Source organism: Phocoena phocoena, chromosome 1 (assembly GCF_963924675.1).
Source record: "Phocoena phocoena chromosome 1, mPhoPho1.1, whole genome shotgun sequence".
NCBI lineage: Eukaryota > Metazoa > Chordata > Mammalia > Artiodactyla > Phocoenidae > Phocoena > Phocoena phocoena.
This window is the reverse complement of record NC_089219.1, coordinates 95662833-95684753: the sequence shown is the minus strand read 5'-3', so window position 1 is coordinate 95684753 and position 21921 is coordinate 95662833. Positions and strand designations below refer to the sequence as shown.

Sequence of the window (21921 nt, the reverse complement as noted above, 5' to 3'; positions counted from 1 at the left end):
TTCACAAAAAGAGGAAAAGGGAAAAAAATCATAGATCTTGCTCTCGAAGTCCACATCCTCAATTTGGGATGATTCGTTGTCTATTCGTGTATTCCACAGATGCAGGGTACATCAAGTTGATTGTGGAGCTTTAATCCGCTGCTTCTGAGGCTGCTGGGAGAGATTTCCCTTTCTCTTCTTTGTTCTCACAGCTCACAGGGGCTCAGCTTTGGATTTGGCCCTGCCTCTGCGTGTAGGTCACTGGAGGGCGTCTGTTTTTTGCTCAGACAAGACGGGGTTAAAGGAGCCGCTGATTCGGGGGCTCTGGCGCACTCAGGCCCGGGGGGGGGGGGGGGCGGGGAGGGAGGGGCACTGTGTGCGGGGCGGGCCTGCGGCGGCAGAGTCCGGCGTGACATTTCACCAGCCTGAGGCCCGCCATGCGTTCTCCCGGGGAAGTTGTCCCTGGATCCCGGGAACCTGGCAGTGGCGGGCTGCACAGGCTCCACGGAAGAGGGGTGTGGAGAGTGACCTGTGGAGCACACAGGCCCCTTGGTGGCGGCAGCAGCAGCCTTAGCATCTCCCGCCCGTCTCTGGGGTCCGCGCTTTTAGCCGTGGATCGCGCCCATCTCTGGAGTTCCTTTAAGCAGCGCTCTTAAACCCCTCTCCTCGCGCACCAGGAAACAAAGAGGGAAGAAAAAGTCTCTTGCCTCTTCGGCAGGTGCAGACTTTCCCCCAGACTCCCTCCCGGCTAGCCGTGGTGCACTAACCGCTTCAGGCTATGTTCAAGCCGCCAACCCTAGTCCTCTCCCTGCGCTCCGTCCGAAACCGAAACCCGAGCCTCAGCTCGCAGCCCTGCCCGCCCCGGCGGGTGAGCACAGAAGCCTCTCGGACTGGTGAGTGCCGGTCAGCACCGATCCTCTGTGCGGGAATCTCCCCGCTTTGCCCTCCGCACCCGTTGCTGTGCACTCCTCTACGGCTTCGAAGCTCCCCCCTCTGCCTCCCGCAGTCTCCGCCCGCGAAGGGGCTTCCTATTGTGTGGAAACCTTTCCTCCTTCACAGCTCCCTCCCACTGGTGCAGGTGCCGTCCCTATTCTTTTGTCTCTGTTTTTTCTTTTGCCTTACCCAGGTATGTGGGGAGTTTCCTGCCTTTTGGGAGGTCTGAGATCTTCTGCCAGCCTTCAGTAGGTGTTCTGTAGGAGTTGTTCCACGTGTAGATGTATTTCTGGTGTATCTGTGGGGAGGAAGGTGATCTCCGCGTCTTACTCTTCCGCCATCTTCCCTTCATGCTTTTTTAAAGCTACTCTTGTACTTAGATTTTCACATGTGACTTGTATGATATTTGTTTATTTGATACAAACTAACCTTTCATAAGAAATTCAGGATTATGCCATAAACAAGTTTAACCCTTTAAAACACATTTCTTCTTTATCAAAACAATTTTTTTTTGCATATTTGTCTTTTGTTTTTGGTAAGAGGTGGTGTGAGCCATATAAAGGCTTTTTATGAATGATGATGTCTCACATATCAAAACTCTGGCAGTCTCTGCACCAGCCACATAGAACCGTATATTTCAGAGAAGCTGATGTGGCTTTTCCTCAGGTGATGGTCACATCTCTAGGAAGTTTTGATGTGAGTTTTCACCCCCATGTCTCCAGATTCTGTGGTAGAAGTTTATTTATATAGATTGAGAATTCAATTGATTTTTTAAATATAGAAATGGTACTTACATACTACTAAGAAAGAAAAGATAAAACTTTTTATTCTGATAACAGATTTTTTGAATGATGTTTGATTTGGTTTGTTTTTTTGCTGTGAAAGGTGAGAGACTGAATATGCAAATAGACAGTGTTAGACCATATTTAAAATTGAACTTTGAATTTCATAATGTGTGCAAATGTCAAATCACTATGTAGTACACCTGAAACTAACTTAATATTGTATATCAACTATATTTCAATTAAAAAAATTTTGAACTTTGACCTAAGACCTACCCAGAAAACTACCCCTTGTTTATAATAAAAAATCCAGGAAGCCAACCCGCTGTAAGTCAGACTTACTGGAAGCCAGAATGCTATCTCTAGTGACAGTCCAGGAAGCTAAACAATAACTTGTGTAACAGTCAGCCCCAAATGGCCAGAAATTAATTGATAACTGACATGTTCCCCAATTTTTGTCCCTGCTTCCAACTTAGGACCAACCAGAAAAAGCCAAATATGCCCCCCTAACCAATCACACAGGATGCCCCACTTTTGCTTTAGCCCACCTACAGTTTTCCCAGGCCAACAGTCTGCAATCAGGGCACACCCCAAAACTCCTTTTTTTTCTACTATAAAGCTTTCCCACTCTTCTTCCTGCCTTTGAGCCAAAATACAAGTGACAGTGGTTGACTTCCTTGCTATAGTAATCTCAGAATAAACAGCCTTTCCTTTTCTCCTTTGACTGGTCTTTATTTCCACAGAGGAATAGGCAAGAAAACTCAAAAGTCAGAGTCATTAGACAGTTGTAACTCTGGGAATCTTTATTTACCGTAACAAAGGCTAATGAAATATGGGTAAAAAAATCAGGCTGTTCAAAGATAGCGTTAGAGATGTCCTTTAACTTGTAATTTCTAAAATGATAGTTGTTCACTGTTATTTTCATTGACCAAAATATAAACTTCTTAGATGAAACTTCAGTACATAAATGGGGCCCCAGAATGCTGTGACATTTTCTCTTGGATTATGCAAATCTCAGTGTATGTGTTGAGTAATCAGAAAATAATTTCCAGATGAAAATCATCCTCAGTCTAATTTGTAAAGGTAATTAAATAGCAATAATTATTTTTCAGTGACACTACAAATGTATTTGCTTTTAAAACTGTAAGTAATAATTGATGGCATTTAGGTTGCAGATAAGAGAATCCTAGTCATACTAGTTTAAACAAAAAAGGCTAGAATTCTTTGTAAATACCCTTTATTAGTTTGAGGAAGCACCATTCCTAGTTTGCTCAGAGTTTTTAGTCGCAAATGATATTGAATCCATCAAATGTTTTTCTGCATTTATTAAGGTAACCACATGACTTTTCTTTTTTATTCTGTTACTGTGGTAAATTACAAGATTAAAAAAAATATGTTAACCCAACCTGGGATTACTGTAATACATTTATCTTGTGTATGTATGTGTGTCCATATATAGTGTTATGTATATATTTATTATGTACATATGTATATATAATATATAGTATTATACATGTACATATGTGTATGTATAATACATATAGTATTATATGTGTATATATATAGTATCCATTTATATATTGTTGTATTCATATAATTATATATATAGTATTATCAATTTTATATATTGTACCCATATATATTATGTATATATATATTATGTGTGTGTATATATCAATACATATATTTGTGTGAAATAATATATTATTTCTTTCTCAAAAGGAATGATTTTTCTTAATAGAGATAGGCAGTTTGATATGACAGCTTTTTATAAGAATCATATTTAGGAAAAGATTATTTAATTTTGGAAATTAAAGGGAAATATACTATTTTAAACATTTAAATTTAGGTCAAGATTTTGTCTTCTATCTTGGGATTTATAAAATACAAGTCTTAATAGGAAAACAGCCAATCTGCTTGACGTACAAAACATCTAGTATTTTTAACCCATATAAAAATATCTCTAATTTTTTTCTTTTTTGTAGAAAATTTTTACTACTGGTGATGTCAACAAAGACGGAAAGCTGGATTTTGAAGAATTTATGAAGTACCTTAAAGACCATGAGAAACAAATGAAATTGGCATTTAAGAGTTTGGACAAAAATAATGATGGTGTGTCTTTCTTTTCTATTTATCACCAGCTATGAAGAACCACATCTCATGCTTCCAAAAGTCTAAAACAATGTATATTTAGTCAGTCTATTTTTAGATGATAATTATTACTTGTGTTAATACTTGTTTTTCTTAGTAATGTGATTTTTATATAGAATGTTTATGGTGAAGAAAAGTTATATGTAGCTTTGCCTAATGAATCATAAACTGTGAGTAGGGCCTTTGTAAAATATTAATTATGGAACCTTATACTGATTTGAACTTAAAGCTATGGGTTAAAAATAATAATTATGTTTTTTTGCTCTCTGGGCAACAGAGTTATTTTTATTCATACTAAGCATGAGTATTATATATTCTAAAATTTAAACAACTTTCAGATTATCTTATATTTGATAGTCTTTTTGAAAGAATTACATGTGATCAAAGAAGATGCTCTGATTCTGAAAGTTAAAAAAGAAAATAGCAGATAGACGTTTAAATACATACCTTCTGATTGGGATTGTAGTTTTTCTATTTAGATTAATAGCTTGGAGTTAGAGTTCCAGTCATGTGGAGCAAGAAGTAAAGGCCACTGTAGGAGAAAGGGAAGAGCTATCAAACCCTTATCACCAGAGGCAACCTTTGATAGGAAGAGGGCATTTATTTTAAAAATGTATAATGCAGGGCTTCCCTGGTGGCACAGTGGTTGGGAGTCCGCCTGCCGATGCAGGGGACACGGGTTCGTGCCCCGGTCCGGGAAGATCCCGTGTGCCGTGGAGCGGCTGGGCCCGTGAGCCGTGGCCGCTGAGCCTGCTCGTCCGGAGCCTGTGCTCCGCAGCGGGAGAGGCCACAACAGTGAGAGGCCCGTGTACCAAAAAAATAAAAAATTTAAAATAAAAAAATAAAATAAAAATGTATAATGCAGCCTCAGACCCCTCCCCACGCATGAGTGGTCAAGGCCATTTCATTCAAGATTTGTTATTCAAGAAACAAGTTAAACAAATAAATTGAGAGAAAATATGGTTCATACCAGGGATAGGCAAACTTTTTTTTTTTGTAGAAGTCCAGATAGTATTTTAGCTTAATGGGCTGTGTGATCTCAGTTGCAGGTACTCATTTCTGCTGTCACAGTGCAGAAACAGTCATAAATAATATGTAAATGAGTAGGCATGGCTGTGTTCCAATAAAACTTTATTTACAAAAGCAGGCAACTGGCCTTATTCGGCCAGAGGGTTATAGTTTGTTGATCCCTGATTTTTACTGAACATTAACTTCAGTTAGACTCAAGGCAAGTTTCTTCAAACAAAGAAACAACTAAACCCTTTGAATGGTTTTGATGATCGTTCAAATGTGTGACTTGGCCAGGAAGAGCTGAGTTTGTGGTGGGAAGTAGTACTGTTAGAATATTTGTTACCACCCATAAACCTTACATTGTATGTTCCAAGTCTACCTTAGTCCAATCTTGTAGCAAAATTCAATTCTTACAATCAAGTTTATTTCTTCCCACAAACTTTTATCCCACCCTGAACCCTCTAAAGTTCAGCTGCAGAGAAGGGACTGTCTATATAGTGTTAGGGCAGGCAGTAGCAGGAGGTGAAGTTACCTCATGATCATCTCCAGATAAGTAGAGGCTGATTGTTCTGTACGTACAGTATGCATGTATCAATGGTCCATTTCAGAAAATTCTAAATGAACCAGAAGAAATAATTAAAGGTGAAATATTTTTATTCTATTTTTTACTGAGGTATAGTTGATTTATAATGTTGTGTTAAAGATGAAATTTGTAATAAATACAGTTTCCCCTCAGTTTATCTTGTTTTTGTAATTTAAAAACACTTTTTCATTATAGGTTCATACTTTTGTTTTTTAAACTTTCTTAAAGCAAAGCATATACAGTCTATCCTCATTATTCATGAATTCTGTATTTGAGAATTTTTCTACTTGCTAAAATTTAACTCCATAAATAACCCCCAAATCAGTACTCACAGTGCTTTTGCAGTCATTCATGGGTTTGCGCTGAGCAGCCACAAATTTCATTTTCTTGGTGAGCACATTTCTAAAGCTGAGATAGAGAGAGGCAATGCGCTGCGTTCTTGTTTTAGCTTTTTTATTGTACACAAGTCCTTCTGCAGTCTACTTGGTGCCATGTTTTTTGCATTTTTATGCTTTTATTGGTGATTTCACTATTTGCAATGGCTCCCAAGAACAGTGCTGAAATGCTGTCGAGTGTTCCTAAATGTGGGAAGGCTGTGACGTGCCTTTGGAAGAAAATAGGTGTGTCAGAAAAGCTTCACTCAGGCATGAGTTATAGTGCTGTTGACCATGAGTTCAATGTTTATGAGTCAATAATATATATTAAGCAAGGTGTCTTTAAACAGAAACACACAGAAAACAAGGTTTTATATTGATTGGTTGATGAGAATATTGTGACCAGAGGCACAGGAGCCTAACCCTGTATTTCCCTTAGGAACAGCGGTTCGGTTCTTTAGTTCTGTGTTCATGGTGACCTTATAGAAAGTAACTACAGTGAATAATGAGAATCAACTGTACTTCTTTGAAAGTGCAACCATAAAGGAGATTATTCAGAGTGGTATTTGAAAAATTTCATCGCTAACAGGGTGACGCCTCTAACTGCTCTTACATTGTCCAGATTCTCGTGCTGCTCCTTTCTTCTCCCTGGGAGAAGTCTCTCCAAATCCTGTCATTCCTTCAAAGTCCTTCCCTTAAAGGGAGTCTTTACTTTCACCACTAACAGTAATTTTTGTCTTCCTCTTTTCCTGGAGAACTTTGCTGTTAATCCTGGTTTGGCATCAGACCCTTTGGTTTGTTTACCTGTTCCATGCATCTTAGTCTTAGGATCCTCATGGGTCTGTGGGATGCTTGAGGGAAACGCAATCTTACATTTATTGCTTATGTTTTCTCTTTCTTCTTCTCTTCTGATTCTTCTCCTTTCTACAACATGCTCTAATTGCTCTTATAATAATAATTTTCCTACTTCCATCATCCTACTATCCTGCTTTATTTTTATTGCCAGATTTCTCAAAAGAATATTCCACACTCTGGCTTCATTTAGTCATTTTCTACTTTCTTTTAACTCAGTGCTTTACATGTTTATGTATAATAAATGCTTAATCATTTATTAAAATGTAGAAATGCATGCTTTAAAATTAATAGATCCTAGCTTAATTGAATTTACCTCAAAGTCAGAGTATCTTGATTTGAATCTCAGTTCTGCTGCTTCTTAATGTCATTTCTTGGTAAGGCCATGTACGCTCTCAGTCTTTTCTTTAGATGGAATGTCATTATTTACCTACAAGGCTGTTATGATTTTTGAGTGAAATAATGTGTGTATATTTGTTTAATGTATTTGTTGAAATTCGAGTTGGTGTTGCAATATGTACTTAAGCAAATCTATAGCTCATCTAAATTCACAATTTTACCTTAATCAGTCCAAGCCTCTCCCTTATAAAGTGAGGGATTTGAAATTCATGATTTCTAAGGTCCTTATCAGTTCTAAGTTTATAATTTTTATTTTTTAAAGGAAAAATTGAGGCTTCTGAAATTGTCCAGTCTCTCCAGATACTAGGTCTAACTATTTCTAAACAACAAGCAGAGTTGATTCTTCAAAGGTAAGCTCTTCCTCTATTGACAGTTTTTTTTTTTTTTTTTTTTACTTTTAGTATCCTGTATTAGAGATCTGCCTTTGTAAGTGTGGCTTAAAACAAATCCTTGTACCTTACCATTCCTCACTATGTACTTTCAATATCTTCCTCCCCTTTTTCTCGCTTTTCATTTTGTGTGTACACATATACCTAAAGTGTAGGAATGGGAAAACTCTTTCAAGGCCTCCAGGGCTGGTGCAGTAGAAGAAGCTCTGTTTTCCCTTTTACGTGACTCCTTTACCACTCACACAAAACACTTCACTTCTGAAACTTCTGGTCACTGAATATGTGGGGTTTTTTCCCCACAACAAGCAATTCTAGCTGACACTAGCTGGGTGTCCTACAACATAACTCAATTCTAATGTTGTCTACCTGGAGGTAGTGTCAGATCCCACAGATTAAGGACTCAGTTTCACAAGACTGCTCTCCACTTCAGATGCCAATCACAAGTAGTAGGTACCCAGATTACCCACATCTTCTGCCTGACTTGACTACACATCAGAGGTTCCCGTGACGTTCTCCCCCTTGGGTTCAGTTACTTGCTAGAGGAGCTCACAGAACTCAGGGAAACATTTACTTATGCTTACCAGTTTATTACAGGATATTATAAAGGATACAGATGAACAGGCAGACAAAAAGATACATAAGGAGAGGCCTGGGAGGGTCCTGAGCACAGGTGTCTTTGTGGAGTTAGGTGTTTCACTCTGCCAGTGTATGGATGTGTTTGCTAATCAGAAGCTCCCTAAATCCCGTGCTATTGAGATTTTTATGGAGGCTTCTTCATGTAGGCATGCTCAATTATTAACTCCATTTTCAGTCCCTCTCCCCCTCTGGAGAATTGGGGTGGGATGGGGGTGGGAAGGGGGCTGAAAATTCCAAGCTTCTAATCATGACTTGGTTTTTCTGGTGACCAGCCCTCATCCAGGAGCCATCCAGGAGCCCACTCAGAGTTGCCTCATTAGAACAAAAGATGCCCTAGTGCTCTTATCACTTAGGAAATTACAAGGGCTTTAGGGGCTCTTGCCAGGAACAGGGAACAGAGACCAAGTTATATATTTTCTATTATCTCACAGTGTTTTAAAAGGCAGAATTTGATTGGGTTTTAAAAGGCAGTGTTTTAAAAGGCAGAATCTGATTGTGTTTTCAATAGTGGAAATCACGGACCTTCCCTTGAGTGCTCGGCCATCAGTGTGACTCGTAATACCTCCAAATGTCAGCTTCCTTTCAGCCATTTCACTGTCTCTTAGTATACTCAAAACTGAATTCATGGGAGAGAAGTCTGAAAGGTGCTGATTGAAACAGCTGAGGCTGAGTCATCAGAGTATGAGAATAGGAATCAGTTGGTTGAAATACAGCCTCCTAGTTCTACTTTTTCAGTAGACGATATGGGTGGGGAGTAGCTGAAATAGGTAGGCAGTCACTCCCAAACATGTGTGCTTCATGTATCTTTATCTTCCGCTCTCAAGTAAAATCCATTTTCCATTTAGGCTTTCATCTCCATCCCTCTTTCCTCTAATTTTCTTATCTCTAGTTCCCCCTCCACATTTATTGAGGACCTTGGCACTTGTCAAATAGTCATTTTCTCTTTAAGTCCTAGGAAACTTCAGTATTTGTGCTGGTGACTCCTCTTTCTAGCGTCAGTGTTCCTTGCCTTCCTCAACACACCTGAGACTTTTATTCCATTTTGCTTCAGCAGCCCGCTCCCTCTCAGGATTGTATCATAACTTGAAGCCACGCCTTGTCTGAAGTCTTAAAAGCCTGTATCCTACCTTCTGACCCTTCTTCCTCCAGATTCTACACTGTCTGGCTCCTATGGTACTTGCATTTTGACTTACAGATCTCTGGCCCCTTCATTTCCACCAGTCTGTCAATCTCTTGATTGATTCCTTCCACCACTCCTACTTACTTTCCCCCAATCCTGAACGACCCTCTCAGTTGCTCTCTTTGCCCCAGCATTTGGGCTATGAAACATTTCTAGAGAAAAATGAAACCATACAGGCCCAGGAATAACCAAGACATTCTCGGAGAACCCTAAGGAGCTGGGGGCCTGCCCTATCAGATATCAAAGAGTTGTTATAAGCTATAATTAAGACATAGTGGTATTGCTACACAGATAGACAAGTTGACAAGTGGAACATACCATCCCAGAAACAGACCCAGCTGTATTTGGGATTTGTCACATGAGAGAAGTAGCTTTGCAAATCCCTGGGAAAAGGAGAGACTATGCAATAAATGGTTCTGGTGCACCTGGTTATCCATGCAGACAGAAATACAGTTGGGTACCTGCCTCACGCCATGCACAGAAATCACAGACATAGAAAACAAACTTATGGTTACCAAAAGGGAAAGGGAGGGTAGGAAGGATAAATTAGGAGTGTGGGATTAACAGATACAAACTACTATACATAAAATAGATAAGCAACAAGGATTTACTGTATAGCACAGGGAACTATATTCAATATCTTGTAATAACCTATAATGGAAAAGAATCTGAAAAAATTATACATATAACTGAGTCACTTTGCTGTACATCTGAAACTAACGTAATATTGTAAAACAACTGTACTTCATTTAAAAAAAATCAAACTAAATGTGAAAGTTACACTGCAATACCTTTAGAGGAAAAAGAAGCAAATGTCTATATCTCAGTATAGGGAAGAATTTATTTTAAAAAAATACAGAAGTCAGTAACCATATATGAAAAGATTGATAAATTCAGCTGTATTATAATTAAGAGCATCTATTCATGGACACTATAAATAAAATGAAAAGACAAAGAGAGGGTACTTGCTAATTTATGACTTGAAGGATTAAATCAACTATATAAAGAACTATACATACTTAAGAAAAAGACACAACCCATTAGAAAAATGGGCAAAAGATATGAACAAGCATTTCACAAGGGGAAAAGCATGAATAACAGATGAATATGATGAGATGCTCAACTTCGTTAGTAAGTTGAAGAGAAACGCAATTTAAACCCACAGTGAGACTATCTTATTTAAGAAGTTTGTCGACACTAAGTGTTCTGCAGCTTTAAGCTGCAGAGTTTGGAATTCATTTATTCATTCAACAAATATTTGCTCTGCGCCAAGCACTGTTCTAGACACTTTGGTCATATCAGTGAATAAAATAAAAAATCCTTGCCTTGTGGAGGATGCTTGCATGCGTGTGTGGGGGGTTGAGGGGTAGGGTCAGACAATAAACAATTGCATTAAAATAGCAAATAGTGATTAAAAAATAGAGCTATAAATATTTTAACCCAGAAGAATAGTGTCATAAACATCAGTAGTAACTAGGACTCTTATGCAAATATAGAATGTTAACACCTGTGTGATGGGACAATTGAAAGTTTAAGTGTAATTTCATGTATGCAATCAAAGTAAAAAGTGGCACTGGAAAATATAATCATAAATATCTGAAAATAGCATTTTATCTGACTGCCATCTTTATGCATCACTTTCACACAAGTCATAGAATAAATATAAAATTCAGAGGAGACCCCAAAACTTTTTTTTCAGATATATTCATTAATTCAATAAATAAATGAGCACTTTCTTTGTACTGCCCACTTTAAATGCTGGGTCTACCGTAGTGAACAAAACTATCAACATCCTGGGCAGTTTATAAAGTTGCTTTTAGGAAAATAAACAGGTACAAATGACATTATTGCCAAGAACCTACTAAAATAAGCAAAAAGTTAATGAAAAATATCCAAGGCTACAATATGTTAATTTTAAATGTTGAAGATAAGGTACCAGGATTTCTTAAGACTCAGATGGCCCAATCACCAAGTTTGATTTTATTTTTTACAATCATTGGTAATTTTCTTAGCTTAGAGAAAATTGGAGAAGGAAATTGATAGTGTATCTTGAGTATATTCTGAAGTCACATCCAAATGTTACAATAGAACATGAAGAACTATCTTCTTGAGCCAGTGTAAGAAAAAATCGATCATAAATTCATTCATTGCTACCCCCCAATTTTAACTTCCAACATTAGTGTTTGACAGCTCATTGACTTGGAGTTTGACAGAGCACCAAAAGTAGCCTTTAGTGAGACCTGTAATTTGGGGATCTATTTTTATCTAAATGATTAAAGCAGATTATCAAATGCTTGTTGCCATTTCCAAAAACCTTTTAAGAATATTAAGTTGGAAGAGAAACTGTCATTCTGCAACATGGCCAATAATGTTAGTTTTATTTATACATTTTATTTTGTTCTTTAATCAGCTTCTTTTTATTTTCAGCATCGATGCTGATGGGACGATGACAGTGGACTGGAATGAATGGAGAGACTACTTCTTATTTAACCCTGTTACAGACATTGAGGAAATTATCCGTTTCTGGAAACATTCTACTGTGAGTACGCTTTATGTATTAATTTATACTTATTTGGATAATTTGGAGCTATAAGCAATTGGTATGGTTATCATCCAAAAGCACTCTGTAACACTTATGGGCCATGGTACCCGTCTCAATAGCTCTTTAACTTGTAAAGTTCTACGTGTTCTGTTAGGTGTATACTCAGAGTATATTAAAGCTTTTTTTTTTTTAATTAATTTTATTTTATTTATTTTTGGCTGTGTTGGGTCTTCGTTGCTGCAGGTGGGCTTTCTCTAGTTGCAGCGAGCAGGGGCTACTCTTTGTTGAGGTGTGTGGGCTTCTCATTGCAGTGGCTTCTCTCGTTGTGGAGCATGGGCTCCAGGCACACGGGCTTCAGTAGTTGTGGCACATGGGTTTAGTAGTTGTGGCTTGTGGGCTCTAGAGCACAGGCTCAGTAGTTGTGGTGCACGGGCTTAGTTGCTCCGCAGCCTGTGAGATCTTCCCAGACCAGGGATCGAACCCGTGTCCCCTGCATTGGCAGGAGGATTCTTAACCACTGCGTCACCAGAGAAGTCCTGGGGCTTTTACCTTTTATAGATAATATATTGCCTAAGTAATCTCAGTACCTCGTGGTTGATAATGACCAAAGATCCCTTCTGAAACTTACTTGTTCAGTCAACCACCTACATTTATCTCTGGCTTAAGGCACCTGTAATAATAATCATGGAAGGTTAAAAAATCTTTGGCTCATCTGCTTAATATTGCACACCTATCCATGTGTATTCTTCTAAACTTTCAAATTTTAATTAAATTTCATTAATGTCCTACTGAAATATCCTGGGGTAAATGAAATTCATTTCATTCTGCAATCTGTTCCTGAAAACAGTGGGAACTCTTTGAGGGAATTTTTATTTTTCTAATGGGCTTGACTTCTATACGTATTCCTGGATTTCAGTACATTTTATATGCACTAAATGAAGCCTAGAGTTCACATTGTTACTAGTAACAATGCCTAAACTTACCTAGAGCATTGTAGAATTATTGGTGACTAATGCCTTTTCAACTATGAGTATAAAATAATACTATATTTGTAGTTCAGTTGCCTTGACAAATTTTATACTTATGTGAAGTCATATTTACATGATCAAATTCTTATTGTATCTTTGGAGATAGTAATAGTTGAGGCTACAATCATGTATCCATTTTATTGATTGTAAAATGAAGAAATAGAGGGTTACTACTATAGCAAAGCTCCTTACCCTGACACTCTTACCTATAAAATGTTTTACACTAGAATCATTTAGATAATAAAGTTATAAAAATATTATTATAGAATTTTGTTTCTGTCAAGCTATGTTTGTAACCTATAGTAATATTTAGAGAAGATTGGAAGGTAGATCATTTTAAACAATACCTCCCTGTAAGCTAAATTTTATATAGAATCTATTGCATGTTTTAAATGACAAGTCAGATTTATAAAAATATTTACAGACAGTCTATATAGGAAATGAGTTTAGGGGTACTCAAATTACAGTTTTAATTTAATTTTTATTTATATCTTTAGAGCACATATCATGTTATAAAGTATAATGTGGATATAATTTTGAGATAAAGTGTGTATCTTTAAGAACTGACAAATTATTTTCTTTCTGTAGCTAAGGATTCACTACCTCTGATCAAATGCTGCTCTTTCATTCTGACTTAGACCTAGAAGAGAAAAGTTATTCTGAATCTATTAAGAAAAAAGTTGTGATTTTTGGTTTTGTAAATACTGTTAATTTTCATTTCTTGTGGACTGATACTGTACTTCATTTAGCGTGAATAGGCTACTTATAATTGCCTGTATGCTCAGATTGGTTCAGTATTGTACTTTCTAAGGATTGAAGCTGATCTTAATTATAAAATATGTAATTCTTCTTTCAAAGAAGCAAACCTTCTGGAATGATCTGTCTTTAATTGATGGAGCCTGGGGCTCTTTCTTCCATTTTAACAGGGTATTGACATAGGAGACAGTTTAACTGTTCCAGATGAATTCACGGAAGATGAAAAGAAGTCGGGGCAGTGGTGGAGGCAGCTTTTGGCAGGAGGTGTTGCTGGTGCCGTCTCTCGAACAAGCACTGCCCCTTTGGATCGTCTGAAAGTCATGATGCAGGTGAGCTTTGCGATCTTCTAAGTTTGCCCAAAATATTCTGAAACAATGAGAAATACGGTGCATTGATAAAAGTTTAAAAATTTCGCAGTGATAGTCATACCTTTAAAAAGAAATCTCTCAATTTTATTGCTATTAATCCTAAATTCAGTCCATGTTAAGTATTTCAGTGTTTGACCAAACCTTAAATTGTTGGTACATGTGTGTGATGAACTGTTAATCTTGGCTTTCTGTGACTATTCAAATGTTTAATTAGAAAAGGAAATCTCTAGCCATTATTGTAGGGTTCTCCTTAAATTACTTATATTTTCCTTGTATTTTATGTTCTTTCTCAAAAGAGGGTTTTTCTGAAATCTAGAATCTTGGAACAAGGATGTAACTTAAAAAATTATTCTAAAGCTGAGGTTGGCAGGAAAGACCTGGGTTTATAAGCTGACTTTCCTATTTACTAGCAGTGTAGGCTTGGCTGGTCAGAGTGAAAAGAAAGGAAAAGGAAAGGATTAATATTTATTTGGTGCTCATTATGGTAACCCATTTAATCCTCTAGTAACCCAGCATGGGGGGATTTTATCCTCATATTATCTGTGGGGAACACAAGGCTCAGAGAGTTAAATGACTTATCCTTTACAACAAATTAGACAAGGAATGGAGTATTTCTGGCTCTAAAGCTCATGGTTCTCAGACTGCATGAAACCCCTGAGGCCTCATTTTCCTTCATTCTAGAATGATAATATGAATATCTAACAAGGGTGGTTGTAAGAATTAAATAATGTAAGATATGTGAAAATGCCTGGTAGGCTGGAACACCCTGCTAGAATATGCTAGCTGCTTAAAAAAGGTTTTTAAAAGTTATGTTGTTATACCTATGGTCAGCACTTTTTATATTTGCCATTAGATTTCTGTACAAAATGATTTCTGACAATATTTTAAACCAGCATCCATTGAGAATGTACCTACATCTCAAAATATGTTTAGGGGTAAAGATACTGCTTTTAAAAAAAAGGAGAGGGAATCGGCCTGTATGTTTTTCTTTAGGAACAATAGTAAATTGACTTTGAGAGAGCTTGAATAAGCATATTTTTTTCCTTTGTCATATTTTATTGTGAAGTTTATTTAAAATAAAATGGATATATTTAGACTTTTGTTCCTGAAAGTTCAGGGGTTTCCCCAAACTACCTTCAGATTCATTAATTCACAGAACTCACTGGAAGCTTTTATACTCACGATTATGGTTTATTACACTGAAGGATATATATTAAAATCAGCCAAGGAAAGAAGAGCATAGGGCTTCCAGGGAAGTACCAAATGCAGACTTTCTGTTGTTTTCTCCCCAGAGAGTCAGAATGTATTATTTCCTGACATTGGCGTGTGACAATATGCACAGAGTTGCACACCAACCAAGGAGGCTCACCTGAGTCTTTGGTGTCCAGAGTTTTTATTGTGACTAGATCACATACTGCCCTCATGGCTGACCTTTAGTCTTCAGCCTCTCACTTCCTCCCTTCTTGGTTTTTTTTTAAATAGTAGTCACTCATTTTGTGTAAGCAGAAACAATCAGAAGAATAGCTGACTTTTTAAATTACTTTTGGTTTATTAGATTTAATCAGTTTTATATAGAGACAAGCATAAGGTCTGGTTTATTTAAACAACTATCACATCGGTAGTATGAGCCAGGTAATTCATCAGTATTCACTGGGTTAGGCAGTTGGTACATGAGATTTCGAGATAAGCTGTAGAAGTTACAATTTTTATTTTTGGTGTCAGGCTGTGTGTATTCTATTCTCTATGGCTCTGATAAACATAACATCCAGATTGTTTTGAGTCCCATTTATATTTCAAGTCAGTGTTACTTCTCAGGCGGAGGGATAATATATTACATTCAGTGTATTTTTCTAATTTTTCTTATACTGAACTTGCTCATGTTCCAAAGGGTGTTCCATAGCCTAATAAATAATAAGTTGGTTCATTTTATCTTATGAACGTTGTTCATAATTTTACTTTTGATCATGCCTTCTCTGTTTACTTTCCCACACTGAGGGTTACGATTTTTCTTAGTTTTAGATTCAGAGTCAGGCTTCTAAAATGATGGTAATAGTTCTTCCCATTATATGTTTTCTCAGCCTTCTATATTCTATTTTCAAATACATCTTCATGCAGTAATAAATAATACTGAAGAAAAGAGAGTGGATTGTATGGTTACTTTAGAGATAGTAATAATAACATCCCACCAGTATTTAATATCGTTTTGCTTTTGTTTTTAGGTCCATGGTTCAAAATCAGAGAAAATGAACATATATGGTGGCTTTCGACAGATGGTGAAAGAGGGAGGTATCCGCTCACTTTGGAGAGGAAATGGTACAAATGTCATTAAAATTGCTCCTGAGACAGCTGTTAAGTTCTGGGCATATGAACAGGTAATAGTTATCACCTGTGGAATTTGTTAACAAAGGGGAGTTAATAAACCGATTCAATAACAATTATCATACAATGCTTTTTAGATTATTATTTTAATACATGATAATTTTCCACATATATACTCCATGAGGAATTTCTCTTATAGGAGATTAGACTAGATAACCTCAGAGATCCCTCATGACTCAATTCTGAATTTCATATTACTTAAAAAGACTTTTGTGTTCTTTTCTAAGTAGCTCTTAAAGGAAACGTAAGATTTTAGCTTATTCATTTTGAATTCAGAATAGAAGCTGCACACTCACATAAGTTTTTTGTGAAAGTATCCCCATCCAGCATCTGGAAGGAAAGCTTTTAAGTTGAAGTCCTTTGTGTAATTTGACATTGCTATAAAATTGAGCTGAATTTAGAGTGCAAGCTCCATGAAGGCAGGGGCTTGGCTTCTTCTCCGTGCACTCCAGCATTTAGACAGAGCCTGGCGTGTGATAAGCGCTCAGTAAGTGTAGAATGAGTGAGTGAATGAGTAAATGAATGAATGCATTTACCTCTGAATCAGCTTCTCCGTTGACTTAGATTGTTTAGGATGCTCAGATATTAGGATGCTGCTTCAGCATAACTTGGTGTTAAGAGGAAATACAGTAGTGGATTTTAGAGTTTGGCTTCTCTTTGTCATTAGCAGAATTGTCTAGTTAAGCGTGCACAAAATTATTCTTTCCAGTATCTCTTCCATCATTGTTGACCATAGATGATAAGAACCTTGAAATTGAATCCCACCTTATATTTTGTATTATTTCAAATAGATTTTTGATAATTTTGGAGAACATTTTGTTCTGGAGCAACAGAATACTCTTGAGAAGATTACAAAGTCTAGTGGTGTTTTTTTCTTGGCTTAAGAAATAGAGAAGCAAAGAAAACATTGAAGAAAATCTAGCCTCCATGACTTTAATTGCAGCTTATCTTTGGGAAGTATATTTTCCTTCTGTGAATGTTTGAAGATACATATCACGACTAGTAAGGGCTAGCATTTTAGATACCTGTAGGTTATTCTGATCACGTACTTGGATTTTATGATAGGAAAACCAGACCCTAAATTAAGTAAGTATTCAAGTATAAAACCATTATTCCATATGCAGGAAGTCAATATTTTTGAAAGTCTGTATTATTGCAAGCAAATGTATGTATTATACTTTATGCTACTTTGCAGATTCTTACCTTGAACACTACCAACAGGCATCCAGCCAGGCTCCTTTCTCAGGCTTCTTCACAATATTTAATTACTGCATGCTAACTTTTCTTAGAGATCACGAGAAAGCTCTCTGCACAGTGTGGTATAGTGTTCTTGTGGTCTCTGGGACCTATTATGCCTGTCCATTTTCTGCCCCCTGCTGAAGGTCCTTTCATCCCTCGGGGTTCTCTTAAGCCCAAAGCCCAGCTTCCTATGAGAAGCATTTCCTAAGCATCCCAACCAAAACTGATGCCTCTCCTGCCTGGTTTCCTTAGAGTACTATTTTACAGAATATCCAATTTTCCATCAGATAATGGAAAACCCATTGTTTATCCCAGTAAATTATAAACTACCTTGGCATAAATGTTATGCCATATATATTCTCAAATTTCCTAGAGTACCTAACTAGCTCACTTTTGTATTCAGGTAGGTCTTGTTCATTGAATAACTAATAGCTTAGAAAACAAAGAAAAGAATATTTTCAGCCTGGTACGCAGCTCTCTTAAACACATCAACATGGGATAAAGCTGCAGTCCATCTGGGTCCTCATTGCCATAGCAGTTCAATTGTATCAGGAACAGGGTGGCAGTACGGTGTTGTGTTCCCATGGTTTCAGCTGCCATCTGCATTCTAACTGCTTTCCATTCTAACATTCTTCTCTTCGTCTCTATACCTGCACATCCACCTGAGCACTGCATATCTGTGCATCTCCGCTTACATATCCCAAGGGTACTTTACAGTCATCCCTCCCCCACCCCCCACTCCAGTGACACACACACACACACCATTCCTCTTCCTAGAGGTCATATGGTGGTGAACATCTTTCAAGACTTTGCTCGGGAGTTATTTCCTCCAGGACACCTTCCCTTTGTTTCCCTCTGTTAGCACTCTCACACTGAATTCTGATGATCTCAGTACTTATCTCTCTTCTTAAGGAGACTGTGAGCTTCCTTAGGCAGGATCTGTTTTCAGGTGTGTGTTCCCAGCACCTTGCCCAGTGCCAGTAAATCCTCATTGAATGAGTGTGAGTCTTCAGTCCATTAAGATGAAGGGGAAGATGGGTATTTGAGCAGAAGCAGCAGCCTGTGGACAGAAATGTTGGCACAGGAGAGCATCACTCACTAAGGAAGCTGAAGGTGGTCCACTGGGCTTAAGTGTAGTGGAGTGTGTGTCCGGGAAGATGATGATGAAAGCAGGCTGGACAGGTAGGCAGGAGCCAGATGTGATAGGAGTCTAGATTTTATCCCGAATGTGGTGAGGGGGTTATTGAAGCATCTTACATAGGGAAGTGGAATAAGTATATTTACATTTAAGAAAGATCAATGTGGAGAAAAAGTGAAGAGGTATTGGAAGAGAGTGAGGCTGTAGTTGAGGCAGGGAGACTATTTAAGGAAATATATCAGGAATTCAGGTAAGAAATGATGAGGACCAGTATAAGGAGACGGCTGTAGTGATTGAAGAAAAACTGAAATGAACTGAAAACTATTTTGGGAAATAGAAAGAACGGAACTCACTGAGTGAATGTAGAGGTGAGAAAGAGGAATCAAGGGTGATACTCTGGTTTCTAACTTGAGCAACTAAGTATGTAGAGAACACAATAAGAGGAACAAGAGGAACTGATTTTGAGGTAAAACGACAGGTTGCATTTTGGGCATGCTGGGTTTGAGCTATTTCTGTAACACGTACAAGGAGCTGTCCAGTAGGACAGGGAGGATGTGATTGAGGTGAAAAGCCTTTGGAATGGAGCCCTCAGGAAGGCTTATAGAATGAGAACAATTCTGGGGATATGTCCAGGGAGAAGTAGGAGAAACTTGTAGAGGAGACTGAGAAAGAGAAGCCAAAGAGACAGGAGGAAATCCAGAGAAAGTGACGGCCTAGAAGTCAGAGGAAAAAGAGGGTTCCATGAAGGGTCAAATACTGCAGGGTACTAAATACAATAAACAGTTTATCTTTCAGAATTTACCAGCTCCGAGACGGGAAAGCTTGGTATAAATGTTTCAGTGAGGTAATGAGATGATAAACCAATTGAAATGAGCTGAAGTGAACAGGAGGTGAAGAAAACTGGACAGTAGACACCTTTGTCGGGAGCTTGACTTCAGTGAAGGGAAGGAGAAAAGAAGAGGGAGAGAGTGATAGGTTAGAAGCATGTTGGGTTTTGATACGTTTCATTTTGATGACATGCCTATGGCTGAAGGAAGCATGTCAATACAAAGAAGGAGGTTAAAAAATATAAGTGGGAGAGACTGACGACAAGTGCAGCAGGTATTCAGAGGAAGTATGTGTGTGGACTAGGGAGTGGGGGGTGGAGGGGCTGGGGGAGAAATGGGTACTAACCAGTCTGCTGGCAGGATTAGCCTTTGACTGTGTGGAGGACTGTTCTCATGTCAGCTTGGGAAGAAAAAGATATAAGTGGATGTGGGTGATTGTGTGGGAAGTGGGCAGGAATACCAAGATATCCTTGCCTGGTGGCCTCTGTTCTTCCTTGAGTTCCCAAGAAAGGACTTTTTTTGAGAATGAGGGAGGAAGCGGTATTGGAAGCTGGAGGAAAATGGAGAAGGTTGAAATAGGTATTCTAACAAATGGAGAGACAGTTGAGATAGATAGGATGGATGGAAAGAAAGAAAAAGAAAGAAACAAAGAAAATTGAAAGAAAGAAAGGAAGGGAGGGAGGGAGGAAGGAAGGAAGAGAAGGAAAGAAAAGAAAAAAGAAAAGAAAAGAAGGAAGAAAGAGAGAAAGAAAGAAAGGAAGGAAGAAAATTAAAATCCTGAAAAGGATTTTAGGCTGGCTTTGAGAGCACAGCTAAGTCATCTTTGAGAAAGTCAAATTCTGTGGCCTTGAGCAAGCCACTTAAAGTCTCTGTGACTGTTACCTCCTTTCTGGGGTAGGAATTAAGCTTGATGACGTAGTGTTAAGCACCTGTCCCTTTGCCTAACCCTGTACAGGCTCTCTGTCCTCAACTCTTACCTTTGTGCATTGTATGTTCCGGGGTGCAGGAGCCCCAAACCCCTACACTTTAAATATTTATTCACCAATCACTAAAGAATACTTTTGATAGGTGCTTTTGGGATGGGGGTACACTATGTAAACGATGTCTCTGAGGTTCCTGTTCATATGCAGGACGGTTTTCAATAAATTATATTTAATGATTGTGATAATCTGACATGCAGGAAAATCAATAGGGCCTACGCAGAAGGGAGTTTTGGTTAACATTCTGGTGTAGTTCAGGAAATAGAGCCTGTGGAAACATTGATCTTTGGGGGTAAGCAGATATCTGCTATTTGGGGAACTTTGTGAAATCGTAATATATTTAATTTTTATCATGAGCAGAGAAACACAGTTTTACTAGGAGAAAGTATTCCTGTGTTTTTGCATTGAGCTCTTTGGATCCCAAGGAACAGAGACTGGCTCAGGGAAGCAGGCTGGAGGTGCCTGCGGCATTAAGGGGAGGAGCCTCAGGAAGTGCAGAAAGTGGAACCTCACTGACCTGTCCCTTCTCCATGTGTCTGCTTCTCTATTGCTTTATCCATTTCTCCCTCAGGTGTCAGTGCCTAATTATACCTGTAGACCCACCTCACATTTCTAGGAGAAGGAATCTGGTTTACCTGGCTTATAACCACAGCCTGTGTTCGGACAGAGATTTTCTCTCCAAGTTGTAGAAAGACAATATTGAATATATTAGTAATAACAACAACAATAACATTTACTGAACATTTGCCATTTGCCCAGCACTGTGCTGTGTTACGTGTATTATCTGATCAAATTCTTTCAACAACCCCGTGAAACTGGGGTTATCACAGATGAGGAAACTGCATGTGGACATGTTCATAAACTTGCTCAGGGCCACGTAGACCTAGGGTTCAAGCCCAGGTCTGCCTGACTGTGGAGCCCATGATGTTAACATCCTGCCCTATCGGTATTTCGGCTGCATTTGTGCCAGATTTCCCCCTTTGGCCAGATCAGCCATGTCGGTTGCTTTAGTACTGGTGGGCCAGGTGGGCTCTGGGGTCGAGATGTTAGTATGGTTAAATGTATTACCTACAAAAACTGTCTTTCTAAGTTGTTTTGTTAATATTTGTCACTTATTTATTAGTTTTACTTATACTGGTGAAAATAAACTCATCTTAAAAGAAGGAAAACTATGGGGAAAATATCTAAAAATTGTGAACACTTTATTAACCTGTGCATCTGAGGAAGAACGTTGTGATGAATCTGTTTTAGCAAAGGAGCTACCGGGTCCCCTCTGTGGATCATCTGTGTTTTGTGGAATTCTAACTTGAAAATCACTGTCCAGTAAACTGAATGTATTAGCATTCAAACCTTGCTTTTCTGTTAGATATTGTTAATGCAGTGCATTAACAATTA

At 38.1% G+C, this 21921-nt stretch overlaps 1 protein-coding gene across 3 annotated transcripts in view; it reads left to right on the top strand.

Moving 5' to 3' along the window:
* SLC25A24 (solute carrier family 25 member 24) overlaps positions 1–21921 on the top strand; it is a 56497-nt gene that overhangs the window by 15703 nt on the left and 18873 nt on the right. For 2 of the 3 annotated variants that reach the window (XM_065872436.1, XM_065872443.1), the window contains exons 2-6: positions 3680–3806; positions 7327–7414; positions 11697–11808; positions 13766–13924; positions 16183–16335. In XM_065872436.1, coding sequence (XP_065728508.1) covers positions 3680–3806; positions 7327–7414; positions 11697–11808; positions 13766–13924; positions 16183–16335 — 639 coding nt within the window. Of the gene's footprint in view, positions 1–3679; positions 3807–7326; positions 7415–11696; positions 11809–13765; positions 13925–16182; positions 16361–21921 lie in introns of those variants that run through there. The other variant, XM_065872449.1, reaches the window with a different exon arrangement.